The sequence below is a fragment of the Amphiura filiformis genome, chromosome 1, assembly GCF_039555335.1.
Source record: "Amphiura filiformis chromosome 1, Afil_fr2py, whole genome shotgun sequence".
NCBI classification, from domain to species: Eukaryota; Metazoa; Echinodermata; class Ophiuroidea; order Amphilepidida; family Amphiuridae; genus Amphiura; species Amphiura filiformis.
In genome coordinates, this window is record NC_092628.1 from 5,748,406 (window position 1) to 5,769,234 (window position 20,829).

Here is a 20,829-nt window from a genome sequence, read left to right on the forward strand (position 1 = left end):
GTCTGAAATCGTGCAGAGAAAAGGCGTGTTTTCACGTGTGTTTCAATGGGACGCTGCATTGGTGGTGTGCGCCCTTCACATTCAAAGTATGACACCATTATCAGAAGAGTAAGGATAACATTCAGGTATAATTAATCACAAGGTTACATGAAAAATAATTATCATCTGCATTGTAAAGTTGCGTCACATGACATAAATGTTTCCAAGACATAGGTGTTGTAATATACATGGTGTATCTCAAAAAATAATACAATTTATTTTTTTTTTTCCAAGTAGAAAAAAGGTGATATACATTCAATGGAGGTGTGTAGTATTTGTTCATTGGTGGTGGGTAGTAATAAAAAGTGAACCAACTAAAATTGTCTGTACTTATGTGAATCACCATATCTTTGTATGTAGATGCTTAAATGGGATGAAATAAAAGCCACTGGATGTGTTGAGTAATCCTTTCTACTGACATATCAGCAGGTTGTACTTGTATGTTAATGAATGAATTGGGCATTTGGGCTATTTCATTTAAAATCCATACATGACATCCAGACATGATGACCTTAATATCCCACACATGGAGTGAAGATTTCAAATGGAGTCACCCATTCAGATAACACCATTTGAAATTCACACTCGCTGTGTGGAAGATTAAGGTCATGTCTTCCATACAATGTAGGAGTGTATGGATGTCAACTGGAATAGCCCATTGGCTGTTTTCCGTGATATTAAACATGTTTCCCATTGTTTTGAGCAGGATTTAACAGATAGAAGATACCGTTTAGAATCCAGTGTAAGGGAGCTCAAATCTAGATTAACTACATCAGAAGAGGTAAGACACAGGAAGGTTTCTCTGCCAAGTACTGAATGTACTATTTAAGGCATGATTCCTGTTGCGCAATAAGTGTACTACTGTCAAAGTACAATGTATATACAGTTTGAAATTAGTGCTGCTGAATTAATTGCTCACATGATTGACTGATGGTCAATTACAGTATTAAGCCCTGTTCAGTTTGGCGCATCTTATAGGTTAAATTCAGAAATTTGCTCTCCGGATGGTACATTTAGAATTGGGTAAATGATCCACTCTGTTCTTCGGATGGGATTTCAATATTATTGGATAGTCAATTTATTAATTATTGTCAATATATCAATGGTTCTTATTGTCAAGCCATGGTTTTGGGGGTCTACCTCTTAGCCTGTGTCCTGGTATTCTATCTTCTAATGATTTGGTTATCTGTCCTTTTGGCATCCGTTCGATGTGTCCAAAGTAGAAGAGTTGTTTGGCTTTGATTGTTGCCCATGATTATGACCTGCTGATTGATGCTGTTTAGATATACACATTACACAATCTAAATACAGATTTGATATGTGTTAAGGTTGCGTAAGTGAACCGGAGGATGTAAACTGATATCTTGTATAATAGTTTGCTAACAAATAAGGTAAAAGTTAATGTGTTGTCCAGTGGTTTGACCAAATTGATTTATTTGTTGTCTACAGGAGAACCAGAGAATGCAGCAAGAGCTTCGAGCCATCCGGCAGCAGAGTGGTGATCTCCAGGTGGAGAAAAGAGGAAGAGAACAAACACTCACCCAATTACAGACCAAGATAGCTGTCCTACAGCAAGAACTCTGTGACAAAGAAACACTTTTGACGAAGAGTAATGAATTGTTACAAGTAGCTACTGAAAATAAGGTGAGTTCCACAGGGATCTATTTGCAGTCCGCTTTGTTAAAATACTGACACTTGGTCATCTGCAAAGAAAATAGAGCAGTTGTACAAATAAAAGTAACTTTTTTTTTGCAATAGGACTTAAGTAGTAAAGAAACTAATGTTGCAACAAGGAAAGAATTCTTAAAAGTAGCATTGGGACTTCTTAATGTTGATGATAGAATCTGGGGAACCTGGATATTCTTTCCAGGAAAAGGGGAGGAGACATCAGGCTAAAATGGGTGAACACTAAATTTTAATTGTAGAGATTTTAGGGAAAGGGGAAGGTAAAAGTGTTGGTCAAAAATGTTGAATTCTCCCCTCCCATGCATATCAGACAAGATTCTTAATAGGCTCTCCTAACCTTTTGATAACAACCATAACAGTAAACATGCAAAGGCCTAATCCATAAATTAAAGGCCCTGCCCCTAAAGAAGACATGGACCCCCTCCTCCCCCCACCAAAAAAAATGTCATTATTCTTTTTAAAAAATACCCCTTTTTAGGTTTGAGGATTCCCAAAAATGTTGGCAAAAAATTTTCTTTAGGGACACTGAGAATTCCCATTTGTTTGGATAACATTTTTGTCTGGGAATTCCCAAAAAAATAACCTAAAAATTTGGATGTGTTCTTTAAGGGGGTGCCATTAATTACTGGAATAGCCCAATTAGGACTATTGGTAGCTCAAGTTTATCTTGGTTGAGTACTTTGTGGCTTAATAATTTAATTTTATAACATAGTTGTGGCTTTACTTGCAATAGTTTATATAAAATTTAGGAAAAGGACACAATTATTGTTCCTTTGGATCAATATGCTCACATGATATTTTAAGCTAGTTTGCTGAATTCAGAATTCTTTGTTATCACTGCGAATAAACAACACAATGTTATGTGACTACATTATTTTTCAGAGTAAGTTAGAAGAAAGTGTACATCAGAAAACTACTCTCATCACCAAATTAGAAAGGACTGTTAAATCCACATCTCAAGAAGTTTTAAAGGTAATTGTATGATATAGGTTAATAAATGCGCATTTCTTGTTAGGAGTGAAATCATTGTACAAAATAATACACACATACTGAGATGTTGATGCGTCTAATGCACAGGCCAGAAAGGGGGGTGCATTAGACGCATTAACATCTCGGTACAAGTGCATTGTTTTGAAATAAAAATACAAAATAAATGTTAAAATCATGCAGCGCCTTTCACATGTATCAACAAGCATTTTATATTTATTCTGCTGTCTCAAGCAAAAAAGTCCCAAGTTTTATGCAAAATATCAGATCTCAAGAACCACTGAACCAATACTAGGCTTGTTGATACGCAGTTTCATGCATTTTTCATGATGAATCCAAATATAGTCATGAAAATGTACAATTCTGAAATTTCTGAATTCCTGTTAAAACTTGTCGCCTGCAGTCGATACCCGCGCAAAGGGAGTTAAAGGCACTCATTGAATAAACCACAAATGATTATGCAATTAGGTTGTGATACAGCTGAACTAGTTGAAATATTAATGGACAAGTTATAAACCCTAGTAACTTGTAAATCTGGACAAACAGGCATGTTGATTCAAGAGCTTACCAGGCTGAGTCCTGATTCAAATTTGATTGTCTTTTTATTTTTATCTGCAGGGAAATGAAATTATCAAGAAACTGCAAGGAGAATTAAAAGCTAATTTAGCAAAAGTGAGTATGACAAAATTTGTCAAAAATCTCTATCATTAACTTGTTTTTTTCCTTATTTGTTGCCCTTCTCAGTGGTGAATGCCAATTGATCCTTTGTTAGATGGATTGGTGTCATTAGATGATGATGATGACCTCTGGATTAGCTTGTCATTACAGATTTTTACCTCTGCTACACCAAAAGAATCTGTTCAGTAGATTTAACACAATATGATCCATGGACACCAAAGGTAGCAAATTTGAAATTGAGATAAAATCAACAATATGGAGTGAAAAAAACTTTAATATCTAAAAACTTCATAACTTTAGAATCAAGTATGCTAGACCTTTGGTGTTTTCAGTATAGCCTGATGATAGTATAAGGCAATAATTATAGTAACTCAATTTTCAAAAATGCCTCCTTTTGGCTTCCATGGACCAGATCGTATATATGTAGAGACAGACATGATGGGTTTGTTATCATCTGTCCTGTGTATGGAGGATTTCAAACTCTCTCATGCAAGTTCAGGTATCGTTATGCACAAAGAGTGGGGTTAGGGCGTGTGGTGCACTGCCATTTATTTCAATGTAACTTTACAGAAGTCTTTTATCCTAAAGTGATTTAAATCTTGATAATAACTACATTGCCACTCTTCCCCTTCCGACTCATTCGCTCAGTTGGTAGAGCATTGGTCCAGTGGTCCGAAAAACCAGAAGGTCCCAGGTTCAAATCGTGGATGAACAGTGGTTTTTTCACTCACTGTTATTCACATTATATTGCATGTACAATGTATGTGGAGACTTGTGTTAAAAACATTTTCTAATAATTACCTTCCCACATATACAGTAAGCCAAACAATTAAGTTACAGCCCTCGAATTAACCCACGGCACCGACGGCATATTGCCGTGGGTGCCCAACCCCACTGCCGCAATGCCCTCAAAATATGTCCTTTACCGACGGCAGTCACTTGCAGTGCCCTCTAAAGAAGTTGCCGTCGGTGCCCTGCACCTCAAAGGACTTTGCCGACCACTCCATTGTGAACTCCTTTGTGATGAGTTCTAAGGTCCTTTCCGACTTTTATTTACATTGATTTCCCCTTCTATGACCTTTTGAAGGGACACCTATGCTAAACTCAAAGCTGACCTCAGAAGACAGTTTTGCCGACAACCCCTTTGTGCACTCCTTTGTGATGAGTCTTGCCGACTTGTATTTACATTTATTTCCCCTTCTATGTGACCTTTGAAGGGACACCTATGCTAAATTCAAAGCTGACCTCAGATGACAGTTTTGCCGACAACCCCTTTGTGCACTCCTTTGTAATGAGTCTTGCCGACTTCTATTTACATTTATTTCCCCTTCTATGACCTTTTGAAGGGACACCTATGCTAATAAGGTCACTTTTGCCGACTTTCTAACTGTTTACATTTATTATTTTCCCTTCCATGACCTTTTTGAAAGGACATTATGCCTAATTAAGATAATTTATTATTTGATTTCTGGACATTTTCGAATTACTTCTTATATCTGTTGGATTCATATATATACCCTCACTTAGACATGATTATAAATTCCATGGTGTTAAATTGTTTTTTAACAACTTCAAATCTATTGTGTTATATCATTGAATTAAAAACATATTTTTAGTGCATTCAGTCATAGTCACTAAATATTTCAATGAGCTAATTTGCATATTAAGGAAACCTGTTTTGTAGTATAGGCCTACGTTCATATCAAAATATTTGCGAACATGATTAAGCTCATCAGTAGAGTAGACTATAATGACTTTATGCTTAATGCTTGTGGTGATAGCTGATGATGTCCAGGGGATGCTGATGTAGCATTTACATATATATTATAATGAGCTAATTTGCATATTTATATTTTGCAATTTTTTAAGGAAAATACCTTAACCTTTGGTGTTAGAAAGGACTGAATAATTCTGGTATACCCTGCACACAAGTATAAACCTAATCCAAATCGATAGAGCTACAGACTGAAATAAAAGGGAATTCCCCAATTCTTTCCGCATTGTATACTTGCGAACTTCAATATTTGAAGACCAATGTTCGATAAGCACTAAAATCATCTATCATGATTGCTAACGTGAGTTTCCTTTACTTTTGAGAAATTGCCTTGGTGCCCTTCTCAAATTTTAAACAGTTGCCGTGATGCCCTTTTGAAATATTACAAATTGCTGTGCTGCCTCGCCTTTTCAATGGAAATCCAAGGCAATTGTCAACTTGCCCTAAAAAAGTTGCCGTGCCCCTTCAGATCCTTAATTCGAGGGCTGTTAAGTTACCAGTTATGTTTACCCCTGTATATCCTAAACAGATATGTCATAATTGGAACCAACAACCAATAGCTGCATCTTTTAGCTCAAATTTAAGACATCATTCATTGAAATTGTTCTAGAAATAAATACATGATGATCCAAAAACCCATGGAAGAAGCCAATTTAAAAGTTGCAGTTGCTCCATTGCATGTGCTACACAAATCGTTCGTGAAAGAGAACTAGCGCTGTGCTTCCAATGATCAGCACATTAAAACTAGCGTCCTGCTTCATTGAAAGAACACAAAAGTGCAACTTTTGATTTTCTTTCTTCATGAGGTTTTAGATCACTGTTTCTTTAATTCTCAACCAATTTCAACAAATAGGTCTTAAATCAGAGCTAAAGAGTACAGGTATTGGCCGCTTGTTTAAATTTGGATGTATTTGTCTTTATTTAGGGTATACAGGGGTGAACACAACTGGTACCTTAATTCATTGGCTTATAACTTTCTGTCTCAGATTTTACTCTTGTTGTACTAATTGCTAATATAAATAAAATCCAAGATTTTATTGCATTGTTCTCTCAATCAAGTCATACATGTATGTTCATGTTTTACACTTCCTGGGTTTGATATTTCATATGCAACAATGCCCTCTATTGGCTTGGTATCTTTGCTTTATATGGGTATTTTATAAACTTGACTAACATTAAAAGCAGTATCATTATCCCTCTATTGGCTTGCTAACTTTGCTTTATACATGTGTTGATCAACAGACAAGCTAGGTATAGCACTATCAGCCGTGGGCAAGTCCACACTTAGCAGAAATAATCTAGTATTGATGGGATGAGATCAATAACAGTTATTTTAAGCAGTGGACAGTGCAGCTGCTTTGCTGAAGCTGTCCAGCAACACCCAAATCTATCATGTGACACTCATACAGAATCAGTTACAAATGTTAAGGGACATCTGAAAGAGCCAGGTTATTGTGTGGTCACTGGCCATACTCTGTCTTTAACCCTTCCTCAAACTCTAAAACCAATCTGAATCTATATATTGTAATAGGCTTTAGGTAATGACAGTGCTTTTTAGGAGATTACACATAAAAATAAACTTAAAATGAAACAAAAATGTTTCATTTATTGGTTAAGCATTGAAAGCATTTCTCAAAGCTGGACCAATGATGTCTCTGAGGCAGGGTCTTATTATAGCTAGCCACCCGTCTGGCCGTCATTTCAGACGGCCAGTTTGCTCCTGGGACGGGCCAAATTAATGCCTTTGACAGATGCCATATTATAAATTGTATGTTTTGAGAAGCTTATTGACCTTTTTAGTAGACCCAATTTGTAGAACAAGGCCAAATCAGCACATATTTGAACTCTTTGAACCCCCAATGGGCTATAGACATCTGGTAAATGTTTAAAGGTCAAATTAGGACAGGCAATTTTATTCAAATGACGGGCAACCCTCAATTTCTAGCTAAGACCCTGTTCTGAGGGATAATAAATGGTACAAAAACTGCAAATCGTGTAGATCTGTAGGCTAGTGTAACAAATGCAGGTTTTCACATTACCTGTTACATGTACGTTTTGATGTGATGGTGAAATTAGCCTTATGTCAGCCAGTTATCTGTTGGGAATCAATATGATTTGCCATCACCTGGAACAGGTGAAGGGTTGGGATGTAAAAACGAGTATGTCCAATAGCTGCCTCACGGTTCTTTGATGTGATCATTTATAAAATTTTGCTACAAAATATTATATAATTTTCAGTTCTAGACCTGGACAATACCAACAGCTATCAAATATACAATATATTTTGTGATATTTTTAACATATAGATTTTTCTTTGTTTAAAATTATTTTTGATCTTCTTCCACCCTTTTGTGGTAATTTTATTCTGGTAAATTGTATTTATGTGCAAATTGGGAACCAAGGGAGAACAGTGCCAGTGCATTGATTGGTCACCCCAGGTTAAATAATAAATAAATAAATAAAATAAATTTAGGGTGCTATTTACGTATATTTTAAGTTTAATTTAGCCCAATAATAAGTGTTATTTCTTTCATTTCATGATTTTTTTAGAAAATTTCCTTGCTATTTGTTACTAATTTTTCTGAAGTTTTAATGTCACTATACAAATGTCTACCCCAAGATGCAAACAAGATTCAAGATAAATAGCACCATCAGTGTTCAGATTTGCTTAAAACTTTTACAGTTCTATGTGCCATAAAACAACCGGGCCTCCTTAAAATGAGTGTTAAAGTCAGAAATTTGTAGTTTCAAGACCCCCAATCCTGGCTGCTGAGTTGCTGTTCTTTATTTGATGCACACATGTACAAGCCAGCAGTATGTCCTTTAGGAATGCCCCATTGTCCATGTTATGCCTCATTCACAAAGGACATATCTATGGCATACAAAATGCCCCATTCGCAAAGATCTACTACTGTCATATACAGGTGCACAACAAACAAAGAATATCAGGTCAGCAGCAAAGATGTCTCAAATTGCGACTACCCTTATTTTGTGGGAGCAGGTCACATTTAATATAAAGAGATCACATTTTCCAAGTACAAGATGAATAATTTATTCATTTTAAAAATACAAAAGGACTAAGAACACAAAATATTTTGACAAAAAGAAATTAAATGTAATATGTATTATCGAAGTAACACACAGCAGCCTTTTGTCATATCACATGTGAATTCTGCAGGTGCAATCAATTTGAATTGACAGGTAGGTTTGTTGTAAATAGGCAATGCTCACTGAAAATTAAACAGATACATTACAATGTCAATGCACAGTGTTAATACAAAATACTTGGCTATATGATAACTGTTAACCAACAAGGGGCACTGGTTTAATAAAAGGAATTTTTGTCAAACAAAATTTGTTTGAATAATAATATTGTGTTCCCTCTTATTCATGATTCTGTACATTTACAGTTAAAATTAAAGAACACAGTGGCAACCAAACAAGAAAAACTACTAGAAGAAAAGTCACAGTCAGTGCAGACACAGAAACAAGAACTAGAAACACTGCAGAAGAGAATACAGCAGTTGGAAACAGAGGTAAGCTTGAAATGTTGAGATTGCAAATTTTGTTGCAAAGTGCAGTTACCAGTGTTGTTATAGTGCCCTCTCTTGTCCAGAATGCCCAAGGTGATGGACTTTTCAAATTGAAGTTTTCTGAAGACATCTGCGGTTTAAAGGTTAATAACTGTGCATCAGTTATTTGGAGGGCATTGTGAAAAATCTAAACATTTTGCCTTTGGAACCGAGTGATAAATGATATTCCGAGGTCCAAAGCAAAATGTTTAGATTTTTCACAATGCCTGACATATGACTGATACAAAGTTATTAACCGAATTCCTGTCATTTTTAATTCATCAAAAACTAATTGTAACAACTTATATTTCGCCCCTTCAAAAAATTGAACAGGCTAAAACTGATTGACCAATTACAGCTACTGTGAAATCACACATCGTGCAAATATGGTAGTTGCGAGGGCAAGTGTTCCGGCGCAAAGGATTCACATACGTGGAATAGGGTGCATCTCATGCTCTCATGTCACACAAATTTCTTGTCCCTAGTCTCAAAACATGCCATTGGTAAATACATTACTCCATACAAATTTAAAATTATTCCGAAGACGTTTAGGGGGCCCTCTGTGACGTTGAAATTGTTTGTCAATGGCCATACCATATGAATAATCCTTGCTACTAGTACTACTCATATCCAGCACCTTTTGGTGACTGATTAAGTTTACGGTACAATTGTGTGTGAAGCGCACAAACATTTTTGCCATATTGAAGCTAAAATTGAGAAGGGGCCCTGTGGTGCAAAAGTAGAACAAATTCATGCAAAGAGCGCACAAATTGGAACTTTTTAGGCTAAAATGGCCAAATAGAGTGACCTATGGGCGTCAAAAGTAAAAAGTCACATACCCGACAGGCAAAAGTACACACAATTGGCATGGGGGCATGTGCGGCGGGCGTGTGTACATGTAAAAGACCAGTCCTATGCATACAGCGTGACAAATATTCTAAATTGAAAGCTAAGAGGCATACTATCAATATATTGGCAATTCCCAGTGCACCATGAAAGCTTGGTCAAGTAGCCAGATTGAATGCTTGAGACATCAAAGTGGTTAACAGGTTGGACCTGACCGGTGAGCCATATGTTGTGGACCCCTGGGCTGAAACATATAGCCCTGGATGGCATAGAATGACCATTTGCAAGAGGAGAGTCATCCTTTGGTTGCAACGTCCAGACTATTGGTCTGTTTATCATCTGCACTCTGAGCAACCTAATCTCTACATAATAGACCACTTGAGAGCATTTATTTGGGTCATGCATTGGGGAGAATTGCTTCGTAAGTGGCTAGTATTATAGTGTCTGTTTTCGCACGATCAATTTTCAGCTGTTGCATGCCAAGTGTCCCATGTTTTCATTTCGAACACAAAAAGGCTGAGATGTACTTACATAGGAGACTGTCGAGCAACTGAAGCAACCAATAACACATCGTACGAATTGTGCTTGAAATGATTTTTTAAATTGAATAATGAGAAGATAGATCACAACAAGTTGTCAAACTTTCATTCCAAAAGCACCATAAAGCATGGATTATACTTTCTTTCAAATTCCTATCTTTTATTGAATATAAAAGCACAGTAAAATACAACATGTATAATGCAAGCGGAGCATAGTAATGCATTCAGTACACAACAGTTCCCATAAAAAAAAACACTTTTGGAATTCTTAATTTCAAGGTATTTAACCTTGGGATTGAGTGGACTTTCAAATCCTAGAAAGTACTTATTAAAAAGACAATTGACAATTGAACTAAGATAATCCCTATTCAATCCTGTGTATAGCACAAACTAATTAGCCCATTTCTCAGAATAGCAATTCGGTATCATTTACAAAATTATGCATATCTTGAAAAGTATTGATGCTATTTGTCAGAACGGGTCACATTATATAATTTATGCCATGCAAGTACCTTTGCAAACTTCAGCCAAGGCAGGAAGAGAAACAAACAAAATGCAAAGGGAAAGGAAAAAAATACGTATCAAGAAAGAAAAGGTGTGATTTAACAGTTTTTTGAAAACAGTAAGAGAAATGGCTTCTCTGATTGAGAGAGGCATGATCCGTAACTGAAAAGGGTTTGTCACCTGTTGAACCATGTGTTTGGGGAATACGGAGACTGGTATGATCAACAGATGAACAAAGGTAATGCTTTGAGTGTTGATAAAACAATATCAGAGGAGAGATATTTTGGTAGAGAGCCATTGGTACATATAAAAAGGCAAATTAAAATTAACATGTTGGCGGACAGGTAGCCAATGAAGCCTCGCCAGGTAAGGAGATGTACTTGTGTCTTTTACCTCCACAAATCACTTAGCTCTGAAAATTTACTTGGATCTGTTGTTGATGTTCATCTGTGCATTCTGTGTTTCATATTAATTACTGATGAAGAAAATTTGTCCTGTGTCTGTCTATGTCTGCATGGGACAAGAATGATTTTGTATTCTTAGACGTACACTCCTTTTAGAAGATTTTCTTTTTATGCCTCCACCGCAAGGCATACTGTTTTTGCAATGTCCGTGCTTCCGTCCGGAGGCTATATCTCGGGCATGGATGGACGGATTGACTTCAGATTTTCAGGATATGTGGGTCATGGTCAGAAACTCTGGCTACTTTTTTTTTTGGGCGAGGTTCAAGGTCATATACTGAGGTAAAAGGTCATTTGAGGTCAGGGGGCCCATTTTCCTTATTTACCTCTTTTCTCGGAGACTTGGTGGGTTGGTGCATCTTGACCCCAGGCAGAACATGTTTGTATTGGTTAGGGGGTCAAGGTCACCTGCGGTCATCCAGGGGTCATCTGAGGTCAAATTAGCAAAAACTGTCATATGGCCATGAAACTTGATAGGTACAGTCAACATTTAGAGCAAAAGTTTTGGAAGGACATTTTGGGGTCATCTGGGGTCCCTCAGGGGTCATCTGAGGTCAAATTAGTAAAAACTTGTATGGGCATGAAACTTGGTGGGTGCAGTCACCATTTAGATACAAATTTTTGAAAGGTCATTTTGGGGTCATCCAGGGTCACCCAGGGGTCATCTGAGGTCAAATTAATAAAAACTGTTGTATGGGCATGAAATTTGGTGGGTACAGTCAACATTTAGAGCCAAATTTTTGGAAGGTCATTTCGGGGTCATCTAAGATCATTCAGGGGTCATCTGAGGTCAAATTAGTACAAACAGTCACATGGGCAGGAAACTTGGTAGACATAATCAACATATAGAGTCAAAATTTTGGAAGGTCATTTTGGGGTCACTAGGGGTCATCTGAGGTCAAATTAGTAAAAACTGTTGGATAGGCATGAAACTTAGTGGGTACAGTCAACATTTAGAGCCAAATTTTTGGAAGGTCATTTTGGGGTCACCAGGGGTCATCTGAGGTCAAATGAGTAAAAACTGTCATACGTGCATGAAACTTGGTGGGTACAGTCAACATTTAGAGCCACATATTTGGAAGGTCATTTTGGGGTCATCCAGGGTCACCCAGAGGTCATCTGAGGTCAAATTGATAAAAACTGGCGTATGGGCATGAAATTTGGTGGGTACAGTCAACATTTAGAGCCAAATTTTTGGAAGGTCATTTTGTCAAAATGTCCATCACATATTTGAGTAGGCTATTTCTCGGAAGTGGTATGTCATGTTGTGATGCACTTTGGTGGAATACATTTGTTATGCAGTAGATTTCGGCACAAAATATGTAAATGAAGTACTAGCTAATTTGCATAATGTGCTAATGTACAGTGATGGGTGAAAAGGTGTATTGGGGTCAGGAAATTCTATGCTTTTTTGAAAGGTCATTTTGGGGTCATCTTAGGTCAAATTCTTAATATTTTTCCTATGGGCATGAAACTTGGTGGGTATTGTCACCATTTACAGCCAAAAATTTTGAAGGTCATCAGGGGTCACCCAGGTGTCATTGGAAGGTTGTTTTGGGGTCATCCAGGTGTCATCTGAGGTCAAATTCAGTCTCCTCTGTTAGGCTTGAAGCTTTGTATCAACTTTTGAGTGCCACATTGCTCCCTTTGGTGGAGGCATCACGGTCGACGCTTTGCGTCGAAAACCGTGAGAACCGCGGTCCATCTAGTTGTATTTGGGGGTGAAAAAAATATGAAAAGAAGTAGTGCAGTGAATACAGCTATTTCTAACAATTCAAATAATGTTAACTCTCTCCACACGGGTGCCGACAGCAAACGACAAGTTTCAAATTTTTTTTAAAATTGAGAACTATAATTTTAATAATTAAAGAAATGGAGCTCAGACAAACTGGCATTATAATAAAGGAGAGAAAAAATCAGAACCGTTCGGATTCGAACCAGCGTGCACTAACGATTACATGTCGTTGGCTCACCACCACACGCCATAACAGCTCATGGCGGATCAGCCGGCTTAATTGAACATGTAATGATTTTATTCTCTCGTAAATGTCGCACGGCCAATGTAAATTAATTATAATTAGAGAGGGCGGCCTATCTGCTGTGTCATAGCATGACAACTATAATTTTAATTACTACATTTGTAATCGGCATGAAAATTGCATTAAAATGAGTACTAACAAGCCTAGTAATTGTTTCAGTGGTTCTTGAGATGTTGAAGACTTATATGGCCAGCATGCAAAACATTAACTCTCATTGTTGAAAGTCTGTGACTATCATAAATTTTTTGGGAAGTATCTTGCACTATGGCTTTAAAGTATGCATCTAAACGTTTGTCTGCATCGCATACAAAGTTGGCTTTTATTCATATTGAGCATCTTATTTTGTATGAAAACATGCCCATGTATTTCAATTTAGCTCTATTTGTAGAATATAGGGAAAATCTTTAGAAATACGGGCAGGGATTGTTTTGATATTGCCTTATTGGAACAAGTGGTCTGGGCTTTTTTGAGCCGTTGTCTGGTTCGTTGATCAATATGATGAGCTAGAAATGGACTTGAAGATCTTTGTAGAGCTGCATCGTGAAGTGCTTGTTATTACAGTTGCTATGTACATAATGTTGCCGAAATGTTGCCATATGCATAATTAAATGTTGATGTTGGTAAGTTCTCATCATAAATATCCATTTGAAGATGTCAATTGGTTCTATAAGATTAGAAAGATTACAAGGTGGCGTGAGGCGTGAAACTAAAAGTTACGATGCTGGATAATTTTTAGCGAAAACAATTTATTATCCCCAATATTCAATATCTGGGTCAATCGGGCACATAGAAAAGGTTTTTTTTTGCCTGTCACTTAAGGGTGGTCTTAACCCTGGAATTATGGAAACTTTCGGGCTTCATAACTGCTAAATTATTAGTCTAAAGAATATAAAAGTATACATTTTAGACTGGAAATGACTTGCTGAATTCATCTGTGAGGTCAATTTGGGCCAAAATTCTCATTTTGGAGAAAATCCCAAAAAGCGGGTTTTTGGCCCAAATTTTTTACAACGTAACAAAAAATTGTTTGGCCAAAAAAAATTTTATTAATTTTTAAAAACTAGATAAAAATATCTAGGGAGCGTTTTTTTTTTTTGAATTTTGACCAACTTTGAGAAATTTGCACCAAAATGGTCAAAAATGCAAAATTTTCAAAAAATCATAAAAAAGCCTGATTTTAGCCCAAATTTCAAATATTTTTGGTGAAGTTGGTCAAAATTCAAAAAATGAAAAACGCTCCCTAGATATTTTTATCTAGTTTTTAAAATCAATAAAAAAAATTTTTGGCCAAACAATTTTTTTGTTACGTTCTACTGAAAAAATTTGGGCCAAAAAACCGCTTTTTAGGATTTTCTCCAAAATGAGCATTTTGGCCCAAATTGGGCCTCACAGATGAATTCATCAAGTCATTTCCATTCTAAAAATGTATACTTTTATATTCTTTAGACTAATAATTTAGCAGTTATGAGGCCCGAAAGTTTTCATAATTCCAGGGTTCAGACCAACCTTAAAGTAATTTAATAGCAAATATATGAGTCTAACGCTCCCTTAATCTCATCATTGCTGACATTTTATTAAAGGTGAAGATAATGTTGGTACACTTTCCATTGTATGCTGCAGTACACATATCCAGGTAAATTGCCTTTCTTAATTAAATGACTTAAGGTTACACGAAGAAAAGCGTATAAAAAGCGATAAAAGACGTATAAAGTTGTTCTCTAAAACCGCGTTTTCTCAGCAATCAAATATCGCAGTGAGTCAAATGTTGGTGCATAGATGTATCTTAACATTATTTTTGTGTGTTTATACAAATTTTAGAATCCGTTTGAAAATCCTTCGTTTAAATCATTTTTACGCACCATGTTCACAAGATCAAAAACACGTTCCATGCAGTTTTTTTCAAATATTCGCTCCGTATAAAACTACGCCGAGTGATTGTTTTCTCCTTTTTTGTATTGTACTACAAATCGACCAAAGAAATAATGTTGCCATGGGGAAGCACCAAAAACAGTACCGATTAAATTTTATGAGCCCGTTTTTGGGAACAATTTTCGAGAATTTTGTACCACAAAACACTGTTATGTTACATTATCGATATCTGGATTGTGGAACATTAATTTTGATTTCTAACTGCCTACATTATTTCTCAAAAGTATGTCGATTCCTTTACCATTTGAATTTCACTCCAAATTTAAGCTACTTTTGCAAAAATCGAGGTTTTTCGCCATCGATACCTCCGACATTTACAGCGGTGATGAGATTGTTTATCATAAGAGCCTGGTATGCACTATTCCATAATAGTCAGTTTGAGATCAATCGATTTCACAGATCACTCAGTAGCTCAATCGGTTAGCGCGTTGGAATCACGTTCGACTATATAATACTATAGTTTTGAGCTGGAAAACTTTGGTACGTGTTCGAGTCCCTATGTGGTCCATTCCATCTATTTTATTTTATTTTTCTCTCACTTTTTCTCTTTTTCTTGTTCGTTTCTTTCTTTCTGACTGCAGATTGATTGTTTTTGCCCGTTTTTTTTTCATTATATAATTCAGGAATTTTTAGGCTATACTAGTCTAATAGGCGCGGCCTATGAATATATTTTTACAAATTAGATTAACAAAATATTGGTTGTTGGTTTTGTTACTGTTGTTGTAGTTATTGTTGTAGGCCTATATTATATTGCATAATCAGGGTATAAATAGGCATACTAGGCCTATTATAGCCTATAGAAGCATTGATTTATTTCACGACAGATATCATCCAGGATAATTTTAAAAATTGAAAATTTAGAAAATCCAAAGGAAAATTGCCGAAAACGGCTGCCCACAATCACACCCCCCCCCCATCAGCCCATATGGTCCTATCATGGTCACCCCTTCCCTATCCCTGCAACATATAGGATGACTCACGAGCCGCGGTTTGTCCGTGGCCCCTAGTTCAGATTGATACACTATTGTACGCGTGAGTTCATTCTTTTCTGCATGGCTGTTTCCATTATTAACTTACGCCCCTCTGGAATCAAGCCTTGAAAATCAATTGTATTTAACCTTAACACGTACTTGGCCGCAATTGTTGGTACACTCTATGGAGAGTGGCTGGACTGAATTGTTTGTGAGATAAGATTTATATCATAGACCCCTTTTACTCAGAGAGAAGTCGACTTCAATTGTGACATCGAATTTAGATTAAGCGACCAAGGATTAGCATAAATATTTGTTGACAGGGTGTTTACATGGTAGTCGACTTCAAAACAAATTGTGATTTCGACTTTTACGCCATCACTTGCTCATGCTTCAAAGTGAAGTTTTAATTTGATAAAAGTGGCTCCAGATCGTCAAATATAAGTCGAGTTCAAAACACAACCACCCTGTTAACACACAAATAAAGTCGAGTTCTAATTCAACTAAAGTCGACTTCAGGCTCTGTGTAAACAGGGTCATAGTTTTAAGATTCACAGATACTCCATCTTATAAAAATTCTCAATTTAAAGTTTGTCTGCATATTTCTAGTTCATGGGTAGGCATTTACAATTTTGTATATTTGCAGTTGCAATATTGCTTGCTTTTACTTGTTTGTTTGCCAATTTATTTATTCATGACTTTTTGAAGTTAAATATTATATTTAGGTCATCAAGGAGAGGCATTCTTACCAATGTTGAATAACTGGGACAAGTAATGTGACTATGTGGAACGATTTTGAATTAATGGGATCTGGGATCTCAAATTTACAAAGTGTTGAACATGTTCTTGGGATCTTATTGCTGCCTAAAGTGTGAAGTGAATGAGACTGCATGCTAAGGGTCTCATTCACAGGAGAACACCCATGCTAGCCCATGATGCAGTAGTAAAATCAAACATTGAACCTTGTTATGTACATGTAGCCTACTTGCCAAATAGGGTAGTTATCTAAAACCTAAGGAAGATGCAAATTCAAAAGTTGCAGTTTTGCTCCATTACCTGATTAAATGCCCTAATGATTTGTACACAAAACATTCTCGAACAAGAGAATTAGCGCCATGCTTCGATTGATTTGCACATAAAACTAGCGACGTGCTTTATAAAAACATGAAAGTGCAACTTTTGATTTCGTTACTTCCTTGGGTTTTAGACCACCATTTCTTTAATTCTTAACCAATTTAAACAAGTGGGGTCTTATATCAGAGCTAAAGGGTACAGGTATTGGCTGCGGGTTTTAATCTTAACATATTCATCTTTGTTTAGGATATACAGGGGTGAACAGAACATAACTGCTGGTACCTTAATTATTTGGCTTACTGTATATTGCATCTATATTGCATCCAAACTTCACTGATACAATATGCTTCTACCCAAAGGAGTTAAGCTTCACTAAAATCGATACTGTGATGCGAAATATGCAACTACGTCACTACTGAACTCATGGTGAACCACAACAAGTGTTCTCAAGACCCGGCATTGACCATGAATGGAGGCATTTTGTTCATCAGATAATAGAATATTGCAAAATATATTTTGTTCTTCCTATTCCTTTACCTATAGTGGCATTTTCTTTGTAAGTAGCTTCTATTGGACACCCCTGAAGGGAGGATGCATTTTGCTATCAAATAAGAGAATACTTTAGGGCACTTATGATATTGCGAGTCAAAAGTCCACTGCAGAGATTATGGGACTATACAGTTAACGTCATCCACGCAGTGAATTCAACTCTGGTCTTCACTGAAAGCGTTGTAATTGCTTGTAGCAGGTCATTTTCCTTACGGGCCAGTTTAAGCTTCAGGAAGGTAACAGTGGCCTTCATTATTTCAAATAAAACATTACTGTTGCTAGTTTATGATTCTATGATTTGATATAGAAATGCTCGATATTTTCATCTGGTTGTGGGGGTCTACATCTGCCTTCATATAAGCATTGATCATTTGAATATCACCTTTCACCAAAAAGACAATTTCACAAATTTACACATTTTTTGTCAATGTGTGTGAAAACTGGCAAATTTTCTAATCTAATATATCCAAGAAGGGGTAGAGAAACAAAGTTAAGATGTGGCACAGGTAATTTTGTAAAAGCATTCATGGTGCAACATTCGTGAAGGCCCTGCCTGTTGAAAAAAAATAATTGGGTCAACAATTCAGTGAAGTTGAGATACATGTTGTTAAAAAAGTATTCCAAAATAAATAAAATACCCCCATGGGCAATGTGTTATATACCCCTTCAGAGGAAAAAAATACAATTGAAAGGGTACACAAATTTGAATATACCCTGAACAGCAAAATTCTTAACAAAAACACTGTCGACTTAATGAAATTGGTTTTGATTTTGCAAATTCAATTCCAAGAAACATTTATTTCATTTTTGTAAAGGATATAATGTGGGACCAAGAAAATTCTCAAAATTTAATTGCCACTGAATAGCAGACATTTTGTCAAAAGAAAAAGGTTGCTGCAAAAATAATGTGTTAAGGATTCAGGGTATAATGTGTAGACTGTCTATGTATCAAGCCTGTATATTATGTATCTTAATTGGTTCAAAGCACTTTAAGTCATAGCAAATTGGTGTTCTGTTTTGTCAGGCTTTTAAATCTGAAGTGCAAAAAGGGTATCAATAAAAATAAAAGCTTTAGGAATATAGAAAGAGTTTACGCTGACTCTTATAGGTATCACATGTAATCACACCACTAAATTCACCTGCCATAGACGATGTCAGGCTCTGTGACAGCAACATAATAAAGAAAATGCTCTCAGTGTATAATTAAAAGGGTAACAGTTGCAAGCAAGCAAGTATGCTCCCCCTTCACAGTGAGATGATTTCAATAAACTCTGGAGCTCGACTAGGAGGGACCTGAAAGTATATCTTAAATTGATGGTAGGGTAGATCAAAATACCTGGTTTCAAGCTGAACATTGCTATCCAGACCACTGTGACATGTTCATATCTCGACAACAACAACAACATGTTACAACACATTTTCAGCCTTGAGTGGGTAATAGCAATTTTAATTCATAAGGCCAATTAGAGTATTTAGCTGTTGTGAATAGGTCAAAATGTAGTATCCTGTGAATAGTAAATAACCTCTTTATAGATAGGTGAATGTTATATAAAAGGTTAACTACAAATTCTGGGCATTTCAAGAGGATCCAATACTGAAAATGGAAGAAGCAGGCTTGTTAATAAACACCAAAAACTGATGGGTACCAATTATTTTTGATACAGCCTGTTTGCAATAAAACTCCCAAGCTTTAGCTTTCATTTGAAACTAAAAATTAATTTTGTACCTTGATTGAAAATAAAAGTAGTACCACATTATTTTTTTTATCCACCCTGTATGCAGATTCAATCACCACATTGTTGAGATCTTTAAGTTAAGATCTGCTCTTGAAAAAATACTCTTTGTCATCACAGATAGTTTTGTCAGGCTTATCTAGAATTGAAAGTACAAGATGGTATCAAGTAATAAAAACAACGGATTAAGGGTACTACACCCTGGCCAATTTGTGCCTATTTTTGCATTTTCTCAAAATTATAGCGCATTGGTGACAAGTAAGATATGTATATTATAGGGGCAAGGACTACAACTACTGCACTAAAAATTTAGCAACTCAAGGCAAGTAGTTATTGATTTATTGATCAAATAGTGGTGTTCCCTCATTTTGACTGTAACTGTTGTCAGTGCTGAAATAAATTTTCCAGTGCAGTAGTTGTAGTCCTTGCCCCTATAATATACATATCTTACTTGTCACCAATGTGCTATAATTTTTGAGAAAAATGCAAAAATAGGCACAAAATTGGGCAGGGGTGTAGTACCCCCTTAAAAAACAAATGAAACTGTCTTTTCTAATTGGGATTAAAATTAGTCAAGGGATTTGCTGGATCAGGGTTTGCTGAATTATTCAGCTAGGCATTGAGTCTGAGGTGAAGGGTTTTTTTTCTTACTATGCTTTACATGTCACCAGATGAGTGAAATATAGTTTTTGCCACTTTTGTTAATTTTTTATGGTATGTTTCAAATACAAAAACTTTAGGAGAGGGGCACTCATTACAATAGTATTTGCCCTTTGCACGGATCTGTCATCTTGCTACCAAAACCAGGATGTCCCTGCAAATGAATGCGCAAAATGTGCATTTTTGTTTCTTGCTTGCCAGAAGACGCAGTATTTAAATCATGCGTTTGACAGGCGTACACCTACACAGTGCTCACGCACTTTGAGGTAGAACCTCATTTTGAGATGACCATGCAATCAGGGAATACCACACTATATACTTACATCATAACAAAATAGAAAGCAATGGCTTTTAATGAATTTTGTCATTTCTGATGCAGGGAAACGAGGACCGAACTTTCGTTTTCCTAACAAGTGGTCACTCAACTCCTTATCTCCTTCAAATTGTCTGGCTTATAGTCCCATCCTCTTTATCCAACTATCTGATTTGTCTGTTTAGAGTGGAAAGAGACAGCCGTGTTCAATTTATTCATTAAACTGGGACTATTACGTTTGATATTCTGTACTGTGCAAGTTTCTCCAGACCAAAAGGATGATATCAGTAAGGTATTGGGTTTATTGACCTGTTTTGAGTGGTAGCTGATGGCTGGAGTGGATAGTGATACTTAGCCATATATGGTATTGCTTACAGAATTGGGACTATATAAATGGACCTTGACATAGAGAGAGGAAAACAATTAGGCCATACATGCAGATTTGGACTTGAAAACATCTACTTGTGCTGCAAGA

At 36.3% G+C, this 20,829-nt stretch overlaps 1 protein-coding gene across 1 annotated transcript in view; it reads left to right on the forward strand.

Annotated features, from left to right (window-relative positions):
* The window catches only part of LOC140161961 (spindle assembly abnormal protein 6 homolog), a 65,377-nt gene that overhangs the window by 13,816 nt on the left and 30,732 nt on the right, over positions 1-20,829 (forward strand). Inside the window, exons 9-13 of the mRNA XM_072185527.1 lie at positions 746-820; positions 1,489-1,683; positions 2,608-2,697; positions 3,331-3,384; positions 8,575-8,700. Of these exons, the coding sequence (XP_072041628.1) occupies positions 746-820; positions 1,489-1,683; positions 2,608-2,697; positions 3,331-3,384; positions 8,575-8,700 (540 nt within the window). The remainder of the gene's footprint in view (positions 1-745; positions 821-1,488; positions 1,684-2,607; positions 2,698-3,330; positions 3,385-8,574; positions 8,701-20,829) is intronic.